General features: G+C 33.9%; 1 protein-coding gene across 1 annotated transcript; it reads right to left on the bottom strand.

The window, feature by feature from the left end:
* Positions 1–9,002: 9,002 nt before the first annotated feature.
* LOC110025983 (pectinesterase-like) lies at positions 9,003–11,189 on the bottom strand. The gene is made up of 2 exons (XM_020726698.1): positions 10,075–11,189; positions 9,003–9,718 (listed from the first exon to the last, which is right to left on the bottom strand). Exons 1-2 carry the CDS (start codon positions 11,066–11,068, stop codon positions 9,042–9,044), a joined length of 1,671 nt encoding a protein of 556 aa, XP_020582357.1. The 5' UTR covers positions 11,069–11,189; the 3' UTR covers positions 9,003–9,041.
* Positions 11,190–20,813: the final 9,624 nt, after the last annotated feature.

Below are 20,813 nucleotides of genomic sequence, written 5' to 3'. Positions count from 1 at the left end.
TTTAGAATGCTTAAATGTTCAACGAGTAAAATGCCAAAATAGTCCCCCTGAATATTTAGGTGGTGTTATTTTAGTCACACAATTTATAAAAGTATCAATTTAGTAATAGGGACTAAAATAGTTTTCAAGATGATTATTTTAGCCATAGAGTTTATAAAAGTATCAATGTAGTCATTACTATTAATGTAATAAAAACTCATTGAGTCAAGAGTATTCTTGGGCAACCCCAAAGATGTAATTAACCAAATGAGATACGCCCTCTTGGAAGCACTCTGGACCCCAGAACAGACAAACACACAAGAATCTTTGGTTGCGCAATAATGAACTTCCTTGGATTCATGTGCTGGTCCCACTATAAATAGGCCACGAGATATGGTGAGTTTGTGCCTTTTCCTTCTCTCTCATGCTCCTGAAAACTTGTGTCCTCCTTTTGAGTTTACTATCATGTCTGACGGAAGAGCTTTACATGCAGACAAAAATGCCCTCCTCAAGGCTTTGGGTGACATGCAAGCGAAGGCTTGTAAACTAGTCTCCAAGCGGAAGCGGGGGAGCGAGATCTCCGCAGGGGAGTTAAACAAGAAGTGGGTTGTGCAGAAATCATTCTTTGAGGAGCATGAGGAGCGAGTCGGGTCTTTGGGTTTCCTTGCGGGCTCATTGCAAAAGAGAGCTGCAAAGCAGGCTAGAAGTTATTTTGACATTCATGCTACAGTGCATTCGTCGGAGGTGGACATTCCTACCGAAGGAGAAAGGATGTATGTTCAAGTTGTTGTGGGGGTTGTGGTTCCCTAAGGAGGCCTTGAGAGGGTGTCGGTTGAAGCTGAGGCACAACTTTGACCGAAAAAGAGTGGCTTTTCCTCCGAGGGGTGGAGGTTAAGGGAAATCTGGTGAGGATCTTTTTTCTTACACCACATCTGAATGAGAGAGAATTTTTTTTATGTAGTTTGAATCGTCTTTTGTTTCTCTTTCCTTAGTGCAGTTAATGGAATCTTGACTATTGATTCTATCTCAATAGATATTGTTGTCGGTCCCGCGGATGATGAGATCGTTGTTGAGCAAGTCACCCCGCGGGGAGTGGATACCACATTCAATTTTACATGCCCACTATGAGAACATATAGCAACGCACTAATTATATAGTACCTACATAATTGTATACTCATTATACAATTTATTCAAATAAAGTACAAAATAAGTACACATCATTACATAATTTTATATATACATTTAAAAGATAGAGTGCACAACACATCATGTGTATATTATTATATTATATTACTTCACTCATAAAGCTGAAGTATTCAAGTCTTATGTAATTATTCCCATTGACACGTCACATATCTCATTTCGTTTTCGAGACAGCTTTCCACATTATGCGCAGTGTAGTTTGATTTGGATCGGCACCACGTCGGTTTCCTTGGGGCCATATTGTGTCAACTTGGAAGCTCAACTAAGACATTTATATAACGTATTTTCATGCCATTTTCTTTTCTCTTCTATCTCTAACCAACAAATATTTAATGTGAAATTGACACACACACACAAAAGTAATGATATTAAGAAAATGATTGAGGTTAGGACTTGGAGAAAAGTGGTTTTATTGTACATCCCCGTCTCAACATGACAGAACCAGGTCATGCTCATGGTGGGCAACTATCTTTTTCTTATGTAGTTTATGCAAGTCAATAATCCCTTTACCCCAAAGTCAATATGGTTCTTTTTTGTCAGATACTTAAAAAATTATATACTTGTTGATTTTGTCCACTCTCTCAAATAATACTTGTTTCATCCATATTTAACGGCATGCCTAATTTATCAGCAATTTATTTCTTTAACATTTAATGAAATTTTGAGTGAAATCAATTTGTTTAAATTATTAATATATAGTCAAAGTATTGTTTTGTTATAATATTAAAGTATATCTCGCAGTTCACCTCACACAACTTCTATGATGCTTACAACTTGTCATGAATCAATTTCTGGATTTTTACACTGCTTATATTGTTATCTAACTCATGTGTCCCATTGAGTCCTCCCTCACTTTTGTTATTCTCTTTGGCCATTTATATGTGGTCTATTATGTCAATAATCTATACTACATCATGCAATATATCAATAATTGTTAGGTCTCATAGTTAGGAGGTTCTTTAATAGCCTCCTTAGCAAAATAATCTTCACTTTATAATTTTGTAGAGACAAACAATATATCCTGATCTATGTAAGTTTATTTATCATTCATTAGTGTTTGATCATGAAACACTACAAATTAATAATTATGTTGAAATTAAATATGCTCTTAAATCATATATGCTGAAAAAATTTATATTTTTTTACCATAAAGATAGACAATTAAAATTTTTCTTTCTATTAAACTAATGTTATTGACATATCATAAAAATAAGAAAATTAACTCCACCTTCAAATAATTCAAATATATATTAATTTCTTATGAATCCATGTAAGAGTTTGTTGTACATTTGGGTTTAGTAAATCATGCTTTTATTTCTCTATAATTAATAGAATATTATTTGTTATTAATATTATCTTTTTAAGATACCAACAACATGTTTTATTTAGTTATGAATCAATATGATGCTTTTAAGTAGATTAAAGTAAAGATCATAAATTTCTAAAAGTACATTTAAATATGTACTCAATTATATATTCACAAAATAATAAAGAATAACTAAAATTTTATTCTCTAAAAAACTAAAACTTAAGCCATAAAATCTAAGAGACCAAAAATAAAAACATTTCTTTAGAAGTGTAGCTTTGAAGTGAAACAATGAAGTTGAAAGCTTCGGGATTGAGAATAACTATTGCTTTGGACCCCAAAAAAGAGCATAATATAATAATAGAATTCAAATCTAGAGTTAAAAAGGGGCTTTTGTGTGTATGATTGTGTTAAGATTTAATAAAAAAAGGTTGTTGAGATGAGAATGCTTAGGTGGATAAGTGGCTTGACATCTAGAGATAAAATGCAAAATGAATATATTTGTGATAGAGTTGTTGTAGCTCCACTGGCAAACAAGATTAGAGAGATTTGTCCTAGATGGTTTGGTCACATTAAATGTCAACTATCTGATGATCTTCTTAGGAGAGCAGATGTTTTGGGCTCAACTTATATTAAGAAAGACGGAGGTGAACCTCAAAAAACTTGGGCAAATTTTATAAAAATGATCTTAATCATTTAGAATTAAATGAAAACATGACACTCAGTAGGACACATTGATGAAAGAGGATTCATGTAGCCAACCCAACTTAGTGGGATAAAGGGTTATTCTTTTTGTTGTTGTTGAATCAAATTATCAGATAATCCGGATGAGCCTTATGTGATTCTGTTTTTATATTTTAACCAAAAAATGAACACCCGCTGATAAGTGATGGGCGGCAACACCAACATAATTTTTCACCTTTTGAAGAATTTTAACTTTTATGTAATGAATCTTTCTTGAATAATGAAAATTAAAATATAATATATGGTTATATTTCACTTAAAAATATGAATAAAAATAATTTCTACGTAGTACGTAATGACATCTTTTAGTCAAAGAGAAATTTCATAATTTCGTTATAAGAAATTTCATAATTTCGTTATATGTATGTATGTATGTATATATATATACACCAACAATTTTTCATCATCCGACGCGAATCTCGAGGCATGACACAAATCTCAAAATGATATTTTAAGCAGTAAATATTCAAATCTTGATAAAAAGTCATCCAGAGCTCCGATTTCAACAAACTTATAGTCAAACTGATCGGCTTGATGAAACGAACCTAATGATATGAAAACTAACCCAATCCGAGTCAAACGAAGCCCAGATCAAGTTATTGAATCACTTAGATGATTTTTGTATACATTTGAAAGATCAAAGGGTTGTCGAATATGACAAGTTTATATTCGAATCAAGCGGCTCGACAAGACGAATCCAGCGAGCCCACGATCACTCAATTCTGACATTATTAAGACACACAAATTTCAAAATGATATTTTAAGCAGGAAATATTCAAATCTTGATAAAAAGTCATCCGGAGCTTCGATTTCAACAAACTTATAGTCAAACTGATCGGCTTGATGAGACGAACCTAATGATATGAAAACTAGCCCAATCCGAGTCAAACCAAGCCCAGATCAAGTCATTGAACCACACTTAAAGGATTTTTGTATACATTTGAAAGATCAAAGGATTGTCGAATATGACAAGTTTATACTCGAATCGAACGGCTCGACAAGATGAATCCAACGAGCCCAAGATCACTCAATTCTGACATCATTAAGGCACTCAAATGTTCAGTAAACGTTGTTTGATTGGAGGAAGCTCTCCAGACCGTCTGAACAAAATGATTCATATTCATGCATTAATGAGACCCAAAACACTATAAATGGAGCCCCATCCTTCACATGAGGGGAGTTAAAAGCTTCAGAGAGAACTGGAAGCTCTAAGAAGGAGCTGAAGTCTAGCACCATCTCGACCGTCGTCAACCACCGTCGATCGTCATCGGCCATCGCCGCGCCGTCCCCGCGCCCCCCCCCAACCCTCCACTATCAACTGTCACTGTCGATCATCACCAATCATCGTCGATCACCACCAATAACACATCATCAGTCATCATCATGGGACATGAGCTTATCACTACGGTCCATGTGTCAACAATGTCCTACGTGGTTCACAGCTCGAGCAGTTCCCGACTCCGGCCCCGACGACCTACGAACGTCATTCATTCTCGTCACGACGGCCTATGTGGTCCACACCTCCCGTAACTGCTTACTAAGATTTTTTTGGCTAACCAACACTTATGAAACAGTCATCTGCAACACTCACGATGGACTACTACCTTCACAATAATCATAGTGGATCTGTGTGCCCATCATTCATAGTGGATTATTTCAACTATGTTAGACCCCGTGGTTTTTCCCTCTTTCAAGGTTTCCACGTAAAAAATCGAGGTGTCTCTTCCTGCTTACTTCTTTTCTGTTATTTGTGTGTTTAATTCTCGTGCAATGCTAAGATGATAATCCATGACTCTACCACCGCAAATTTTCTGGCACGCATAAAAAATATTTGTGATTAAAAGATGTTTATTTTGTTACAATCTTATAAAAATATCAATAAAAATTTAGTTACACATTAAATATTTACATTTTATAAATATATGACTATGATCTTAACATCATTGCAAGGAAATGTTTAATTTTGATTTTAACTAAAATGTGACTTAAATTAATTAATCAATTAAAATTTTAAATAATTTCAAACACTACCATACTAAGTGGTGTTTGGAATCACTTTTGTTTATTATTTATTTATTTATTTATGAATCATATTTTTATTCTATTTAAGTGTTGATATAAAATTAAATAAATTTGATGGTGATATTTATTTTTTTAAAAATATTAAACTCATACACATTTTATTTTATATTTAAAAAATTTAGTTCATATAGAAAAAAAAAAAGCAAAAAAATAAGTGAACAAACACGCTAGTAAGAATAAAAAAGAGAATTGACATACATAGCACTATTCTTATAATATATTTACATATCTAACGCCAAAGTTTAATATTTACATTTATAATACCTTGGAATTAAAATCTATGCATCAAAGGATATATTCCATTTTTCAAAAATTTAATAATAGTGATATTTTTAATGTAATATTATGAATTTGGGTGACATTTATGTAAATATGAAAGTTTAGATGTTAGATATGAAAAATGAAATATTTCTGCTAATAACAAACAATATCACAAACCTTACATTGCCTACAAACATGAGATTCATTGAAACACAATACCGCTAGAATCCATGCACATAATTTTCCAAGTATTATTTCATACATATTATAGAATTAGAATATCAATCCATACTGCTAAATGCTGCACAAAGAAGTCACAACAGCATAATATGCCATTCTAAATCTACACTTGCAAATGGCAAAATTATATTTATATCCCAACCCAAAATAAAATCTATACTGAAAAGAAAAGTTTTAGCTTAAAATATTATCAGCTAAAATTTAAATAATTAATGAGTACGTGTTCTCCTTAACAGCTGAAACAGATGCAGTTGTTTTGTAGGTATGATATGGAGACTCATTGGAGTAGTTTGATTCAGATGAAGAGAATTAGAGCTTTAACAACGAATCTGAATGTGATTTGGTCGCATGTTCGAAGAGAAGACAATTCTGTGACTCATTGGACTGCTAAGTTTGGATATACTTGTTCGAGAGCTCAGGCTTTCGTTACATTTCCTGATGAGTTCATAGCTTTGACTATTAAGGATTTACCTGTTTAGTGTTGTTTGTGAGGTTTAGGTGTTTTGTGAGTTGTATTCTTCTTTTTTTGGGATAAGAACCATTTTTCTTTTTTTGTGTAAGTTGTATAGGGTTTAGATTGGTTCCTATTCCTATTTTTGTAATTTTTTTTTGTGATAATAAAATGGAGCCTTTGTGCTCTTTAAGAAAAAAAAATTAATGAGTACATATATTTATAACTCATGGCATGTCCATATCCCCTTATCCTCACATGATTAATTCACATGCCTCTTAAATCAAATAAAATATGTCAAATTTTTCCATAAAATATTATGTAAAATCGAACATCACTTTTGTATCTATATATGCCCAAAATTTCTCTCAATCATGCAAGAATAAAAGGATAAGCAATATATTCCTATGAGTTATAGACGTGTAGAAACCAGTTAATTTATTCAGCTTCAAATATTTTAAGCAAATTTTCTTCCCACAAATGAGGCAAAAAAATTAGAATTCATGGTTCATATCTCGCCACAACTCTAGCCCCTGCAGCCTAAGAACGTTGTCACAGGTTCCCACTACGATCTACGTGATTCATAGCTCCTACAACCTTCAACTTTGGCCCCCGCAGCCTACGAATCACCGCTCACCACCACAACCTACATGACCAATTACGGCCTGCGTGGTTTACAGCGGGTGTAACTCTTGATTCTGGCATGTGTGGCTTTCAGACGTCATCGTAGCTCGCCTCTACAAATATGGTGACCAACTACGGTCTACGTGGCTTACAACTGAAAAAACTTCCTATTATGACCTCAGTGACAAATCGATGCTCCTAAAAAGATCATCTGCAGCTTGCATGACCAACTACTACCATGGATTTCAATTACTGTTTATAAGATAAGCAGGCGCTATGACCGTTGTCTATAACATTTACGATAAACTAGTGTCTCCATAACCACCAACTACGACTCTTATAGCCTACTTTCATCAAGAACTATATTCTCGACGAACCATCGTTGTATATTTACAATGATTATTTTTATAACTCAATATTCTCTAATTTAGGAGAAGCGTGACTCATTAACGCAAAATTATACAGTGAATCATTTCAACTGGTTTTCCACATAAAAATTTCCGGTGTCGCTACTAGTAGCTTCTATCTGAGTGTGTGCTAGATTTCAGTGCAACTCTAAGACGATAATTCATTACATCACCACCGCGAATTTTCTAGCACGCATCAATCATGATATATGGTAGCTTATTTATCATTCATTAGTGTTTGAATTAATCATCCAAGCACTCCAATTACTGATTAACAAGTAGTTTGAAAATCTGCATGGTATATATGTTGAAAATATACAATTTTTTTTACTAGGAAGAGGGCGATTAAAATTTTTTTCTATATTGAACTGATGTTATTGACATATCATAAAAATAAGAAAATTAACTCCACTAGCAAAATAATTAAATAAGTGCCACTAGTACAAGTAATGCCAAAAATAACATGTAGAATAGAAAAATAATTAAATTTATTAAACAATTAAAATCATTATTTCTAAATTATTATACAATACAAAAAATACTTTCTAGCTATAAGTGCCACTAGAATAAAAAAATAGCTAAATATCCAATAATTAATGCCTCGCACATGCACAATATCATATATTTATTATTTCATCACTTTCTTTTTTTTTTTCCTTTTTCAAACATTGCCGTACTACGTGGTGTTTGGAATCACTTTTGTTTATTATTTATTTTATTTTTATTTTTATTTTATGTGTATGTATTAATACAAAATAAAACATATTTACTGATGAAATTAAAATTTATTTTCAATATTAAAAAATAGTTATTTAAAAAAAATCATAAAAATTATACTGAACAAACATGCTATTGAGAATTAAAAAAAAAAATTTATATACAAATGTACTACACTGTATTCACATATCTATCACCTAAGTTTAATATTTACATTTATCTTATATTGAAATTAAAATTTTAGCAAGACAAGATGTATTTCATTTGGGAGATATGCATGTAAATTTGAAAGTTAGATATGAAAATATATTATAAGAGCTAATTTTGGTATGTATGTAAATTCCCTAAAAAGTAAAACAAGGACAGAAAAATGAAATAGATTGTAAATAGCTCCCATATTTCTGCTAGTAACAAATAAAATCACAAACCTTTCATTGCCTTACAAACATGAGATTCATAAAACACAAATACAGCTAGAATCCATGCAAGTAATTTCCCAAGGATTATTTCATACATATTACGTACAGAGTTAGAATTTCAATCCATAATGCTAAATGCTGCAATTACATGTTACAATAAAACATAACATGCCATTCTAAATCTACACTTGCAAAAGGCAAAATTATACTTATAACCCCATCCCAAAATATAATATATATTGAAATAAACAATTTTAGCTTAAAATATTTTCAGCTAAAATTTAAATAATTAGCGAGTACATAGCCATGTCCATATCCCCTTATCCTCACATGATTAATTCACATGTCTTTTAAATAAAATAAAATATGTTAAAATTTTCAATAAAATATTATGTAAAATCAAACATAATTTTTGTATCTATATATGCTCAAATTTTCTCTCAATCATGCAAGAACAAGAGGATAAGGTGTACCAAATCATTGAACTTCAAATATTTTAAGCCATCTTAAAACAAATTTTGATATTTATTAAATTTCATAATATTTTTATTTAATTTCAAATTTTAAAAATTTTAAATATAATACGCTTGAGCTATTTCCTCTTAACTAGAGTCCACCATTAAACTCAACTCCGGTTGCCGGAATCCAGGAATTCCCAGCGATAAAATTCGCTACGGTAAACATAGAAGCCTCAGCAGCCGACATATCCGGGTGCACTCCGGGCCACCTGACCCGACCCGAAGTCCTCGCACCCGGCCCGGTATTCCCGTACTCACCGTAATATAGCGTACTGAGCGCAAAGTTACCGGCCCATCTTTCCCACCCGGCGGAGCTAACCGACCCGTCAATCTCTGTCTCCATAAACACAACTCTGGAGTACTGTTTCCACGGCCGGCCGAGATATGTTGCGGCGCCACCGGTGGCGCCGCCGCTCACCCGACAGCCTTGAATGGAGATACCGGTGTTCTGGTTAGGATCGGTTCGGCCTTGTGCGGTGATTGAATTGTATTGACCGCTGGCGGGTTTGCGGGGTTGAATGAAACAGTTCTGGAAGACGGCGGCGGAGTTGCCGAAGATAAAGTCAACGGTGCCGTAGATATCGCAGTCACGGTAGAATTGACGGTTTGAGAGGGTGTAGAGGGTGTCTTGGTAGCCTTGGATCGAGCATTGGTAGATGACGGAGCGATCGGCGCCGACGCGAAGGGCGACGGCTTGCTGCTTGTTGGGGCCGGAGTCGTTGATGATGGTTAGGCCTTTGGCGATGAAGCCGGCTCCCATGGCGGCTGGTAATTAGATATGTAGAATTTAAGGTAAAATGGTTTATAAACAGAACTTAAAAAAATAAATATAAATATAAAATTTTGATAGTTTTGCTTGAATAAATTCAAAATTCGACTTTTAACTCTCAAAATTGACTCCTGTCCTAAAAAAAAATTCTAATTTTAATTTTAAATTAACTCTAAATATTCTTAATTTATATCAACGAGTTAGATGTACCGTTCTCTATCAACGTCCTGCATGCTCCCACTCAATAAAAATATGTATGGAGGGGTCATGCACTAGCCAGTTGCAGCAGAATTTATAAATTATTAAAAGAAATTTAATAAATGTAATAATTTTTTAAGCTTAATTGAATTACCGACAGTAGCGGAGTCGTAGGTGCTGGAACCATCTTCAGCATTCTTGCTCCCTATGATCACAGATTCCCCCTTCCCATCTCCCATCAGCATCACGTTCCTCTGCTTTGTGGGAATCTTGATGTATTCTCTGTACGTTCCCGCCTTCACGTAAATCACGCTCCTCCCTCCTCCGCCGGTCTCCAACGACACAAACGCGATCGCCTCATTAATACTACGGTGCGTACCGCTCCCATCCTTAGCCACCACCGCCACCGCACGAATGTCCCCCGGCGAAGCTTCTAGAAGCTTCCTGTCCCCCTCACTCACCCACTCCGGAAACCCGCCGCCATCCGTTAACCGCCTCCCGATGCCAACCCTCCCATTCATCCACGCATGCAGCGCGAGGGCATTGCTTATGTACTGCGACAGCAAGTTGACTTGCTCCGTCACGGTTGTCTTCGCTTTTTGGTCAACGCGCGCGTGCTCAAGCCCGTCGGTGCACGTGACCTGGTTGGTCAGCGAGGCGCTGAGCCATGTTTGGATGTCGTGCGCGCTTGACTCCGTTTTCTCGCCGGAGGATCCGATGACGCTGTCGAGCTGCTCGAGGCTGATGTCAAGGAGCTCGAGACAGTCGTTGATGGCAGCAGGAGTGACACCGAGGTTGTGGGTTTCGGCGCGGGCGGCAGCGGCGCGGAGCTTCGCGGATTTGACGGAGACGGCGAAGAGGTCTTGCAGAGACGCGAACGGGGCTCCGGAGAGGGTCGAGTGGCAGACGGCGGGGTAGAGGGTGGATTTGCAGGCTGAGGTTATTAGGGCTGCATTGGAGGAAGATGGAGTTGTGATTGTGGTTTTGAAAAAGTTGAGTCCTTTGGAAACGGAATGGGGTTGGTTTTTGGTGTTGGAAGCAGAGAGAATTATAGCCGTTGATAGAAGGAATAGAATGATGAGCCTCATTCCCTTTGGTTCTCTGCCATGAGGAATGAACAGTATGTTTCTGCCTCTTAAATTAAGCATTTTGAGGGTTTAGAGGAAGGAGGGGGAGATAGAGAGAGGAGAGAGAAGAGGGGAAGATGGAAGTTGTGGTTGTGAACAGAGGATGCTAGGGTTGTATATAGAGGAGAATGAATGGGGTCATAGTCAGTTATAGGAGGGAGTCAAAGTCATGGAACTTATTATGATGAAGGGCTTTAATTGCAGAAATCTTCTATGGCCAAAACAGATTTAAGTTTTAGGTGGCTTTCTGATCCTTCTCTGTGTCTTCTTGTGACGGTCAACAGATGCTGTGTTACGCATTGGCACATAAGTGGAGATGAGCTCGAGAATCTTTAGGAATACATGAAATATTATAAGAATGTTCCGATGCCAATTATTAGAGTTATAGGGTTTTAAGGGCATGGTTTTAGTATGATTTCAGAATATGTAGATTTTTGTTTTAATACATTTACGAAAAATTCATGTATAATTTTCAGTTTTTACTTTGTAAAATCATTATATATATATATATATATGCGCCTTAGTCTCGCTCATTGGTCGTGGTCTTTGGTGTAAGTCCCTCGGGTTGGGAGTTTGATCCTTGCATAGGATCGAATTGCAAAGGGATCCGCCCCTCAATCGGACTATGGGGTTAATCAGCAACCAACCTTTTCAATATCTATATATATATATATATATAATTTTAAATAAATTAGGGGTGTAACATGCAATCATTTTCATGAAATTTTAAATTATATGCTATCAAGATTCATCTAGATGTTTTAAGTATTTATAATATTAACTTTTTTGCGCTTGCTTTATTGGTTTCAATCCGTCGTCTTAAATTATAAGGGAAGAAAGCAACAGCGCATATACTCTAATAAAAATTATTATGCTGTTATTCATTATTCATTAACCTTTATTTTTAATCTAACCGCACTAATAAAGGGGAAATTATTGCCTGCGGACACCGCATGCATCTCTGCATGCGGTGTCCAATCATGACGGTAGATCACGGTGATCTACGGTCAGGATTATTTCCGTTTTTCTTTAAAATTAGGTGGGGCCCACCGAAATACATCAAGACCGTAGATTTGGTAATTTACGGTTCGGATCGGACACCACACCCAAGCTGCGTGCGGTGTCCGATCCGTATGGAATAATTTTTCCTAATAAAGTTGGAGAGAATTAAAAACTTGGAGCCTTTTGTAGCTGATAAGGAAATATAAATATAAAAAAAATAATATAAAATTAAAATGCAATATTATAATTAAATTATTTTAAAATTACTTATTTTTGTTACTCCTTTTTTTTTTTTAGTTTAAAGCATATATTGTAAATCCTTCAAAATATTATTCAACGCATTAAATTTTGATCCAACAAAAGGGTGAAATTACAAAAAAAAAAAGAAAATTACAAAACTAGCACAAAATTCATATCTATTTACATGTCTCACATCTAAACTTTAATATTTCCATGCACAACACTATGGTGCTTTATGCATGCATAAAAATTTGTATTTCACTTTTAAGAAATGATAATTATAGTGTTTCTTATGTGATATTAAGTGCAAATATGAAAGTTTAGGTGTTAGATATGTAAATATATAAGAATTTTGTGCTATGTATGTAAATGCCCGATAAATGTAGCGTATGAGATTTTGCAATGCAGGCAAAAAAAAACACCATCGATAATTTATTGGAGTAATGCTATATTAATTTAGTCATTACTGTAAAAATATGTATTGGATTAATTTCGAAGCACTAATTTTTCAAAACTTACTTGTATATATAGTTTTTACATTTCTGACACCCAAATCTTTCGTTTTCACATAAAAATTCCACCATTATAACTACTAAGAAGCGAAATACATCTTTATAAGGGGGTATGTATGTAAAAATTTAAATTTTGATTGTTAAGTATGTGAATACATAAGAATTTAGTGGTATGGATGCAAATTTTCCATTTGATTAATTAGTCTAATTAAGCTAAGAAATTGCTTGCAATCACTGATAGCCAACAAAACGTTTTAACATATTAGCACTGATTTGAAATAAGTGACAACAATGTCATACGCAATGACTTAAGATGATTAAGATTTTTCTCTATGTTTTTTCCCTTTAATTTTCTCTTAATTTCAACACATTAATAATTCTAAGATTAGGTGCAGGCTACGCATAACATTGTATTTTTAAAATTTCTTCTTTGACTCATGTAAATGTAAATTGCATTTATTGCTAATTTAGACTAATTAGCAACATTTTCTTATACTAAATTAGAAATTTCGATAGAAAAATTAAAAAAATTAAAAAAAATTTGCACAAAAATATGAAAATTAATTTTGCGAAGATACTTAAGTTTACATATATATCTAACACCTAAAATTCAATTTTTACATGCATTCGGCTAATCTAGTCGAGCAAAGGACTAAGACTTTTAGACCACTCGGACCAAGGACTAAGACTAATCTAGTCAAGCAAAGGCATCAACCTATCTATTGTCGCAATTTGACTCAAAAAAAGAATTTAGTATCATCAGCGGTCTCATGGATGCCCTTGGGGTTCCTCTTCACGGGCCAAGAATTGACAATAACATAACCCACAAACACTTCAAAGGACCCCCTGGTTAAGGAATGAGCTATCTATCAGGTTATGGTGATTCACCCTTTGCCGGCACCCTAATCTCATTATGTCGATAGGAGCTCTTTATTTATGAATCGAGGGTTGATATCCAAATTAGCTAAGCAGATCGACAACATTTGGCCAACCAAAAATTTCTTGCCGACTCAAACTCAAATAAGATCAACCGACCAGCTACGCCAACTCAACATAGCTTACTGAGTAAGCTTTACAAAATCAAAGCCCACCAAGCTCAGCCAACAAGGTAAGAAGGTTGCTCAGCTATAGGCTCACATACGTAAAATATCTATAATATCCTATAACAATCCAATTATAGCACGGGAAAACACGTAACTTCAAATATTGTACCCTCTCCTATATAATTAGGGGGATCTTTTATGAAAAAAATGGGCTAATTGATAAGACTTATTACTTTTCATTACTGTGCACCCTTACTCTTTTTCTCTCTTTCTCTTCTTCTTTTATGTTCTATTTTCTTGAGGCCTGACTCATGAACAAATCAAGATTTAAAAATATAATTGGTTGAGGCATGCAAAACATTAACAAAACCCTATTAGATCGTTAGTAGAGGTTTATTAAATATCATTGAATTAATGGAGGCATATAAATATTAACAAATGTTTGCAAATTATTAGTTTAAGAGCTTCATGACAAATTAATGTTACAATATTGTACGTAAATGCCTCGCCGGTAATGTTGTATGCCAAAAAATTTTTAGTGATGGAGTGATTATTTAATGTCATAGAATTACACAAGATCCAGCTCACAAATAAAATAAAATAAAAAAAAAACACTAAGATTTTTTACATGAAAAAATCATGGAGACTAGTGCGATCAAATAAATTCATCATGTGTTTGTAAGTAAAGGGGCACATACTTCTCAGACAAAAGAAAGATTGAGATTAAAATCTTACACAAAAATTATACTTGTCTTCATACAACCCAAAAAAATAGATATGTTAGACATAACAAATGTATTTCGACTATATTGATTGCAACAGAGGTCAGCGACAATCAGTGGTCGGTAGTTGGCGGTGGTAGGCAATGATGGTCCACTGTGTTTGATGGTGATCAACGGTTGATGATCGATGACTATAGAGACTTATGATTATTCACAGGGCCTTCTCTCCATATCGATGGACTCTGAAATTTCTCTTCTTCCCTCCTCCTTCGAAGTGAAGAGAAGGGCATATTTATAGCTATTTGGAGAAGCACATTGTGGTCTTTGAAAGCATAACTTTTCTAAACACTTGATTGGACAGTCCTTGTTGTCCCCCCTCTGATCATAGATTTTTTTTAATGGTTTGAATGCCTAAATAACCTCATAATTTACAAAGCATAGGTTTGTTGGATTTCAATTATTGAGACACTCGGTTTGACCGCAAATTTGTTTAATTTGAAGTTCATTCGATCATGCAAGTGACGACCCAAAGACTCTAAATATGCTTCAATGTCTTGATCTTGGCTTGACTGAGCCTGAATTGAACCAATTTTAATATTATTGTCTTGTCAGGACAATCAGTTTGCTATGTTTGCTGAAATTGGGGCCTTGATAATCTTAAATTTTAATTAGGAAGTTCCTTCATTAAAAAAAAGTATCGAGATTAGGGCTATCAAAATGGCTTGTTGTTCGCGACAGCTCGTTAAGAAACTCGTGTTCGGGTCGTTCGCTAAGTTAACAAGCCGAAAACGAACAAACATTTGTTCGATCGTGTTCGACTCGTTTTGGCTTTGAATACTACTCATCATATATATATATATATATATATATATATATATAATATATATATATATATTTGTGTGTGTGTATTTGTATGTGCATTTATGTATGTATTTATATGTACGTATGTATGTGTGTATGCATGGATGCATGTATGTGTGTGTGCATGCATGCATGCATGTATGTATGTATGTACGTATGTATGTGTTTATATGTATTTATGTACTTATATATCTTTGTGTGTGTGTATTTGTATGTGCATTTATGTGTGTGTGTGGGTTTGGCATGAGAGAGAGGCAAAGGCTTGTAGATTTTCTTTAAGAATTGTAAGAGGATGTATGTGTGTGTGTATGCATGTATGTATTTATATGTATGTATGTATGTATTTGTGTATAAATGAGTCGAACATAAACACGCCTTTTTATCTCGAAATATAAACAAGCCAACCACAAGCTGAGCCTGGGCTCGCTCGTGTTCGACTTGTTTACACCCTTAATCAAGATTCATGGTCAATAACAATTATTGATGACACATGAATTATTCCCCTATTTTCGGATGATGCTTGTGTTGTCCAAAAATATAACTTCAAACATTCTAAAATTCTGTACTTTGAGGAGATTTCAACATGTATGCTCTATGGAGTTTTGATCTTATTGTCGATGTTCTAGTTCGTGGTGGTGGTGGTGATCGGGAAGCAGAGGTTGAGTGGTGGCTTTTGGGCGCTTTGATGCTTAGGCTTGCTTGCACAAGCGCATGCCAAATGAGTATGTTTACATGGTTAAGGATGTAATAGAGTCCACAGGTGGGTACGAAAGAGAGCGGGGATGCAACGATGCGCGTTAGGGTGAGAAGATACACTCACAAACTATTGCATGTTGGAAAATTCATGGTGGTACAAGGATTATTTAAAACACAAATAAAAGGAGGAACTATCAAGATTTTTTAAGTGATAAAATACTTTAACGTGAAGAAATCTCGGGTACTAGCCTAGTCAAAGTAATTCAATATGTGTTTGTAAGTACATATGTGCCCCCCTCTTTTGCAAGGGTAAGAACAAGTTTACATTCGTAGACAAAAAATTATATTTATATTTGTACAACACTAAGAAAATATATTGGATAGACACAATAATCATGTGGACTATAATAATTTTAATTAAGTGTCATGAGTGATTGGAGGTCGATGGAAGAAGGTGGCGACAACTGGCGGTGATCGGCGATAGTCAATGAGTGATGATCGATGGTGGTCGGCGATTATGGATACTGACAGTTATTCGCCGAGCCTTTTCTTTGGAACATATTTGAATACTTTCTTTTTGCCTTGCCCTTTCATTATATATGATTTGGGGAGGGATATTTTTGTCTTGTCGCATAACTTCCCGAACCCCTTGATCGGACTGTCATTGTCAACCCTTTCATTATATATGATTTCTAATGATTTGAGTGCCAACATGACATTCAAATTTAACATTCTTAGGCTTATTGTATTTTTCTCATCGAGCGCTCAATTTGACTATAAATACGTCAAACTTGAAGTTCATTTGACATTTCAATTGAAGATCCAACGCTTCCAAATGTGCATCAATAGCTTGATCAGGGTTTATTTGGACCTGGCTTGAATCAATTTTGGTACCATCAGATTCGTCTTGTCATTATTTGATTGATCAGCCAACTAAATTTATATACTTCAAAGAAAAATTTTAGTTAATGTCAATTTTATTTAAGTGATTTAGGGGGTGATTATATAGAAAGTGAGTTGAGCTTTATGCACATGAATATATACACAATAAAATAAAACACTTTATAGTTCTTGCACAAGCTTAAAATTATGAATTGAAGCCACATTAAAATAAATTTATTTTAAATTTACATATATTAAAAATATAGTTAATTTTATTGAATATCTAATTGAAGGAAAAATAGGCACATGATATCATATATCATTAGTTTGAATTTTATAATTAAATTGACTCTTTTAATAAACAGATTAAAAATTAACCATTATAAGAACATTAAAGAACAACAGAGTAGAAAAAAAGGAAAATATAATTAGTAATTAGTGACATCCAAATTATTTATTTAAATTATTAACAAAAAGTAATACACTTTATTTATTTTTGTAAAATCCCTTAAATAGAAATTTTATTATTCAAAACTCATATATTTCTTATTTTTATAATTCTTTTTAACTGGTTAGATGTTTAAGATATCGAAAAAATATTTCATGCGGACACCACATACAGAGATGCATGCGGTGCCGATCTTCACCGTCGATCATCACAAAGATGTATTTCAATAGGCCTCACTTTCAACTTTTTTTTTTTTTTTAATATTTTAAATGCGGTGATATGTTGCAACATTATAATATGATCGAGATTAGAACAGCTCCAAAAGTGAAGGTGACCTTCCATTCTTAATTATTGTATACACGCAATGGATGCAATAAAAAAAATTTAAAAACAAGGAAGATTTACATACATACCACTCAATTTTTATGTTTTACATATCTAATACCTAAATTTTAATATTTAAAAATATACCACTTTTTCATGCTTAAAATGGTGTGTTTTACTTTTTTTAAAAGTTAGAACATGGCATTTCTGATGTGAGTTATTTATGTAAATATATAAGGGTTTGGTGGTATATATGTAAATGGCCCCATAAAAAAAACAATAAATGACGGAGCAGAGTTTACATGTCAGCGTCATTCTTTTAGAAAATTTTTTCAACTTTATTACAATCTACATCAATCCTACGTAGATTTGTACCCACAACGTAAAAGTTCATGAAACTCGTAATAATTAATTGATATCTTGAAGATCAAATATTAAGTGTGTAGTTCACGAGCCAGGGAATACCATTTTTCCCTATACTGGTGTGAAAAAACTTGCGTACGTAAGAAGTACGAAGCGCTGTGTACATAATGGAAGTTATATTCGCATTATATCAACATTATATTCGCGTTATATCACCTGTAACCTCCATATAACTTCCATGTAATCTACATTTAAACTATAAATATGTGAAAACAGAAGCGCGAAACTTATTTGTAAGTTCAGGTAGGTTACATGTAGGTTATATGAAGCTTACATCGAGGTAACATGCGATATAACATGAATATAACGTGAATATAGCATTCATTATGCACCCATCGCTGCGTACGTAAGACGTATGCAAATTTTTCTCTTGCCTTCCTCATTTTCTTCTCTCCTACTTTCCTCGATCCAAAGCTTTATTCCTTGGGTACGATCAACTGGGCAAATTTGAATTCAAAACGAGCATTTTGAAATAATTTATAGTGGGCTTGAAATTTTTTTTATTATGTTCATTTATTTTGTTTTTTTGGCATATTTTTATTTTATCCTCAAAATTAAATCTAATTATTTTTTAAAATACTCAAAATAATTTTTAAATTTGTCATGTTTGTCCAATAATCATCAGCAACAAATAAAAATTAGTTCAAATTAAACATAAATAAAATAAAATAAAATAAAATAAGTAAAAATAACAAATAAAATGGATTCTAAAAGACTCCTTAGAGAGATCATGAAAGATATGTGGCAGAGGGCCGAAAGGGTCGGGGCGCTGCGCAGAAGACAGTAAACTGCAGACATGTGATGCGAACTGTAGGGCACAGGCGTTGTTTGCGGACGATTCCTATGCGAAGGCGTAGTTCGCGAACGATTCCCGTGCGAAGTTTTTTGTTCCTGTTCGGCGTCGTTCACAGACTCAGTCGAGCCCTAGTCGTCTCCCTAACCGAGCGTCGAAGAAGAGACAGGAGGAAAAGCTGAAGCATTTGAATCGAGCGAGCCCTAGAATATATATATAACACACATAATCATTTAACACGAATCTCAAGGCATTTTACTTAGATCTCGAGACATTTTTAAGCAAGAAATGTTCAAATTCAAATTAAAAAATTATGGAGTGCTCCAATTTCAATAAAAAAATATAGTTAGGCCAAATGAACTCCGATGAACCTAATGTTACTAAAATTGATCTAATTCGAGTCAAATCAACCACAAAACATGTCCTTAAATAATTTTGGGGGGGGGGGGGGGGGGGAAAAGAAAATTCAAATAATATAGTCAAATAAAAATTTGGAAGAGTGAAATCTAACGAACCCAAGATCTCCTGATTCAAAGGTCATGGAGCTAGGCCATTGGATCACCAAAAAAGATTTTATGATCAAGCAAAATCAATATGAATTGTTTCATCGGGTGGTTGTGGTTAGTCGTCGAAGGGCTAAATGTCCTATTTAATGGCTCGCCTTCCCAAATTTCTTAAATGCCATAATCAATAATAATTTATTATAAAATCTACAAGTTCACTTAAATATCTATGAATTGTAATGATGTAATCTTCCTATGATAAAAAAAATAAAAAATAAACATATTTCTATAAGTCTTTTTTTTTTAAAGAATTTCGTAGGAAATTTTATTCCAATAAAGAAAATGTTACATGTGACAGTTTCACGAAAAAAAAAACCATCAATCACTAAGTACAACTCACGCAAAAAAGTCTAAAACATATTATCGTATCAAATATAAGGAGTTTCTAAACAATCTCCATGAATAAGAATAAAATGCTCATGAGGTACTCGAACCGAGAATATGGAGTCTTATTTTTCCAATCCACATTTAGCAGCCCAATTTGCACATTGGTTTCTTCGCGGTATGTAAATAGCCAATTAACCTGCACAATCTTAAGGAGAGCAAATATTTCTTCTTAGTACAATAGTTCCAAAGTTCCATAGAATCCATCTCAATATCAATGAAATGTCAACCGCAATTAATGACTAAAGTTAATGCAACTATAATGGCTTCAGTTTCAGAAAAAATATGAGATGCAACAACAGTAGGAGCATAAAACCAGAAAATACATTTTCCTTCAAAATTACGACACATTCAACCAATTCCAGCAAAAAAATTATTCCAACTTCCATCAATATTAATTTTAAGAAGGCCACACAAATGTTCATTCCAGCGAATTAAATTGGTAACAGACTTACAATAAGAAAGAATATCTATATTACTTCTGGCAAAGATGTTTTTTAATTTCAAACCTAAAGGTTTTTTAAAATTACCAAAATGAAGTATATTATAAATAAAATAAGTAATGAAGATAAATCATGAATGAGTGGTGATCAAATTGTTATTATGTTTAGATTTATTCCTAGCAAACTAAAGGTACCAACAAACAATAATAGGAATAGAGGTAAGAAAAAGAAAAATATTCTCACCAACAATTCTCACCAACATATCTCCAAAAGTTAAAGAAACCATTGATGGAAAAATTAGTGATATCATTTATCGACATATCACAAAAAGTGAAAATTTTATTCCAAACCTCCTTAGCAAAGGTGCAAGTAATAAAAATATGCTCCAAATTATCTTCCGCTTGTTTACAAATAAAACATTGAGAAGGAA

Source organism: Phalaenopsis equestris, unplaced genomic scaffold (assembly GCF_001263595.1).
Source record: "Phalaenopsis equestris unplaced genomic scaffold, ASM126359v1 Scaffold000347, whole genome shotgun sequence".
Taxonomy (NCBI): domain Eukaryota; kingdom Viridiplantae; phylum Streptophyta; class Magnoliopsida; order Asparagales; family Orchidaceae; genus Phalaenopsis; species Phalaenopsis equestris.
Note: the sequence above shows the minus strand (reverse complement) of the source record. Positions and strands in the feature narration are given on the sequence as shown.

What these genes read in the sequence shown, in the direction of transcription:
- LOC110025983 (XM_020726698.1), bottom strand. Translation starts at nt 11,068, where the DNA reads ATGCTTAATTTAAGAGGCAGAAACATACTGTTCATTCCTCATGGCAGA. An exon ending in CTACGACTCCGCTACTGTCG is followed by an intron (nt 9,719 to 10,074) that starts GTAATTCAATTA and finishes TCTAATTACCAG; the next exon opens with CCGCCATGGGAGCCGGCTTC.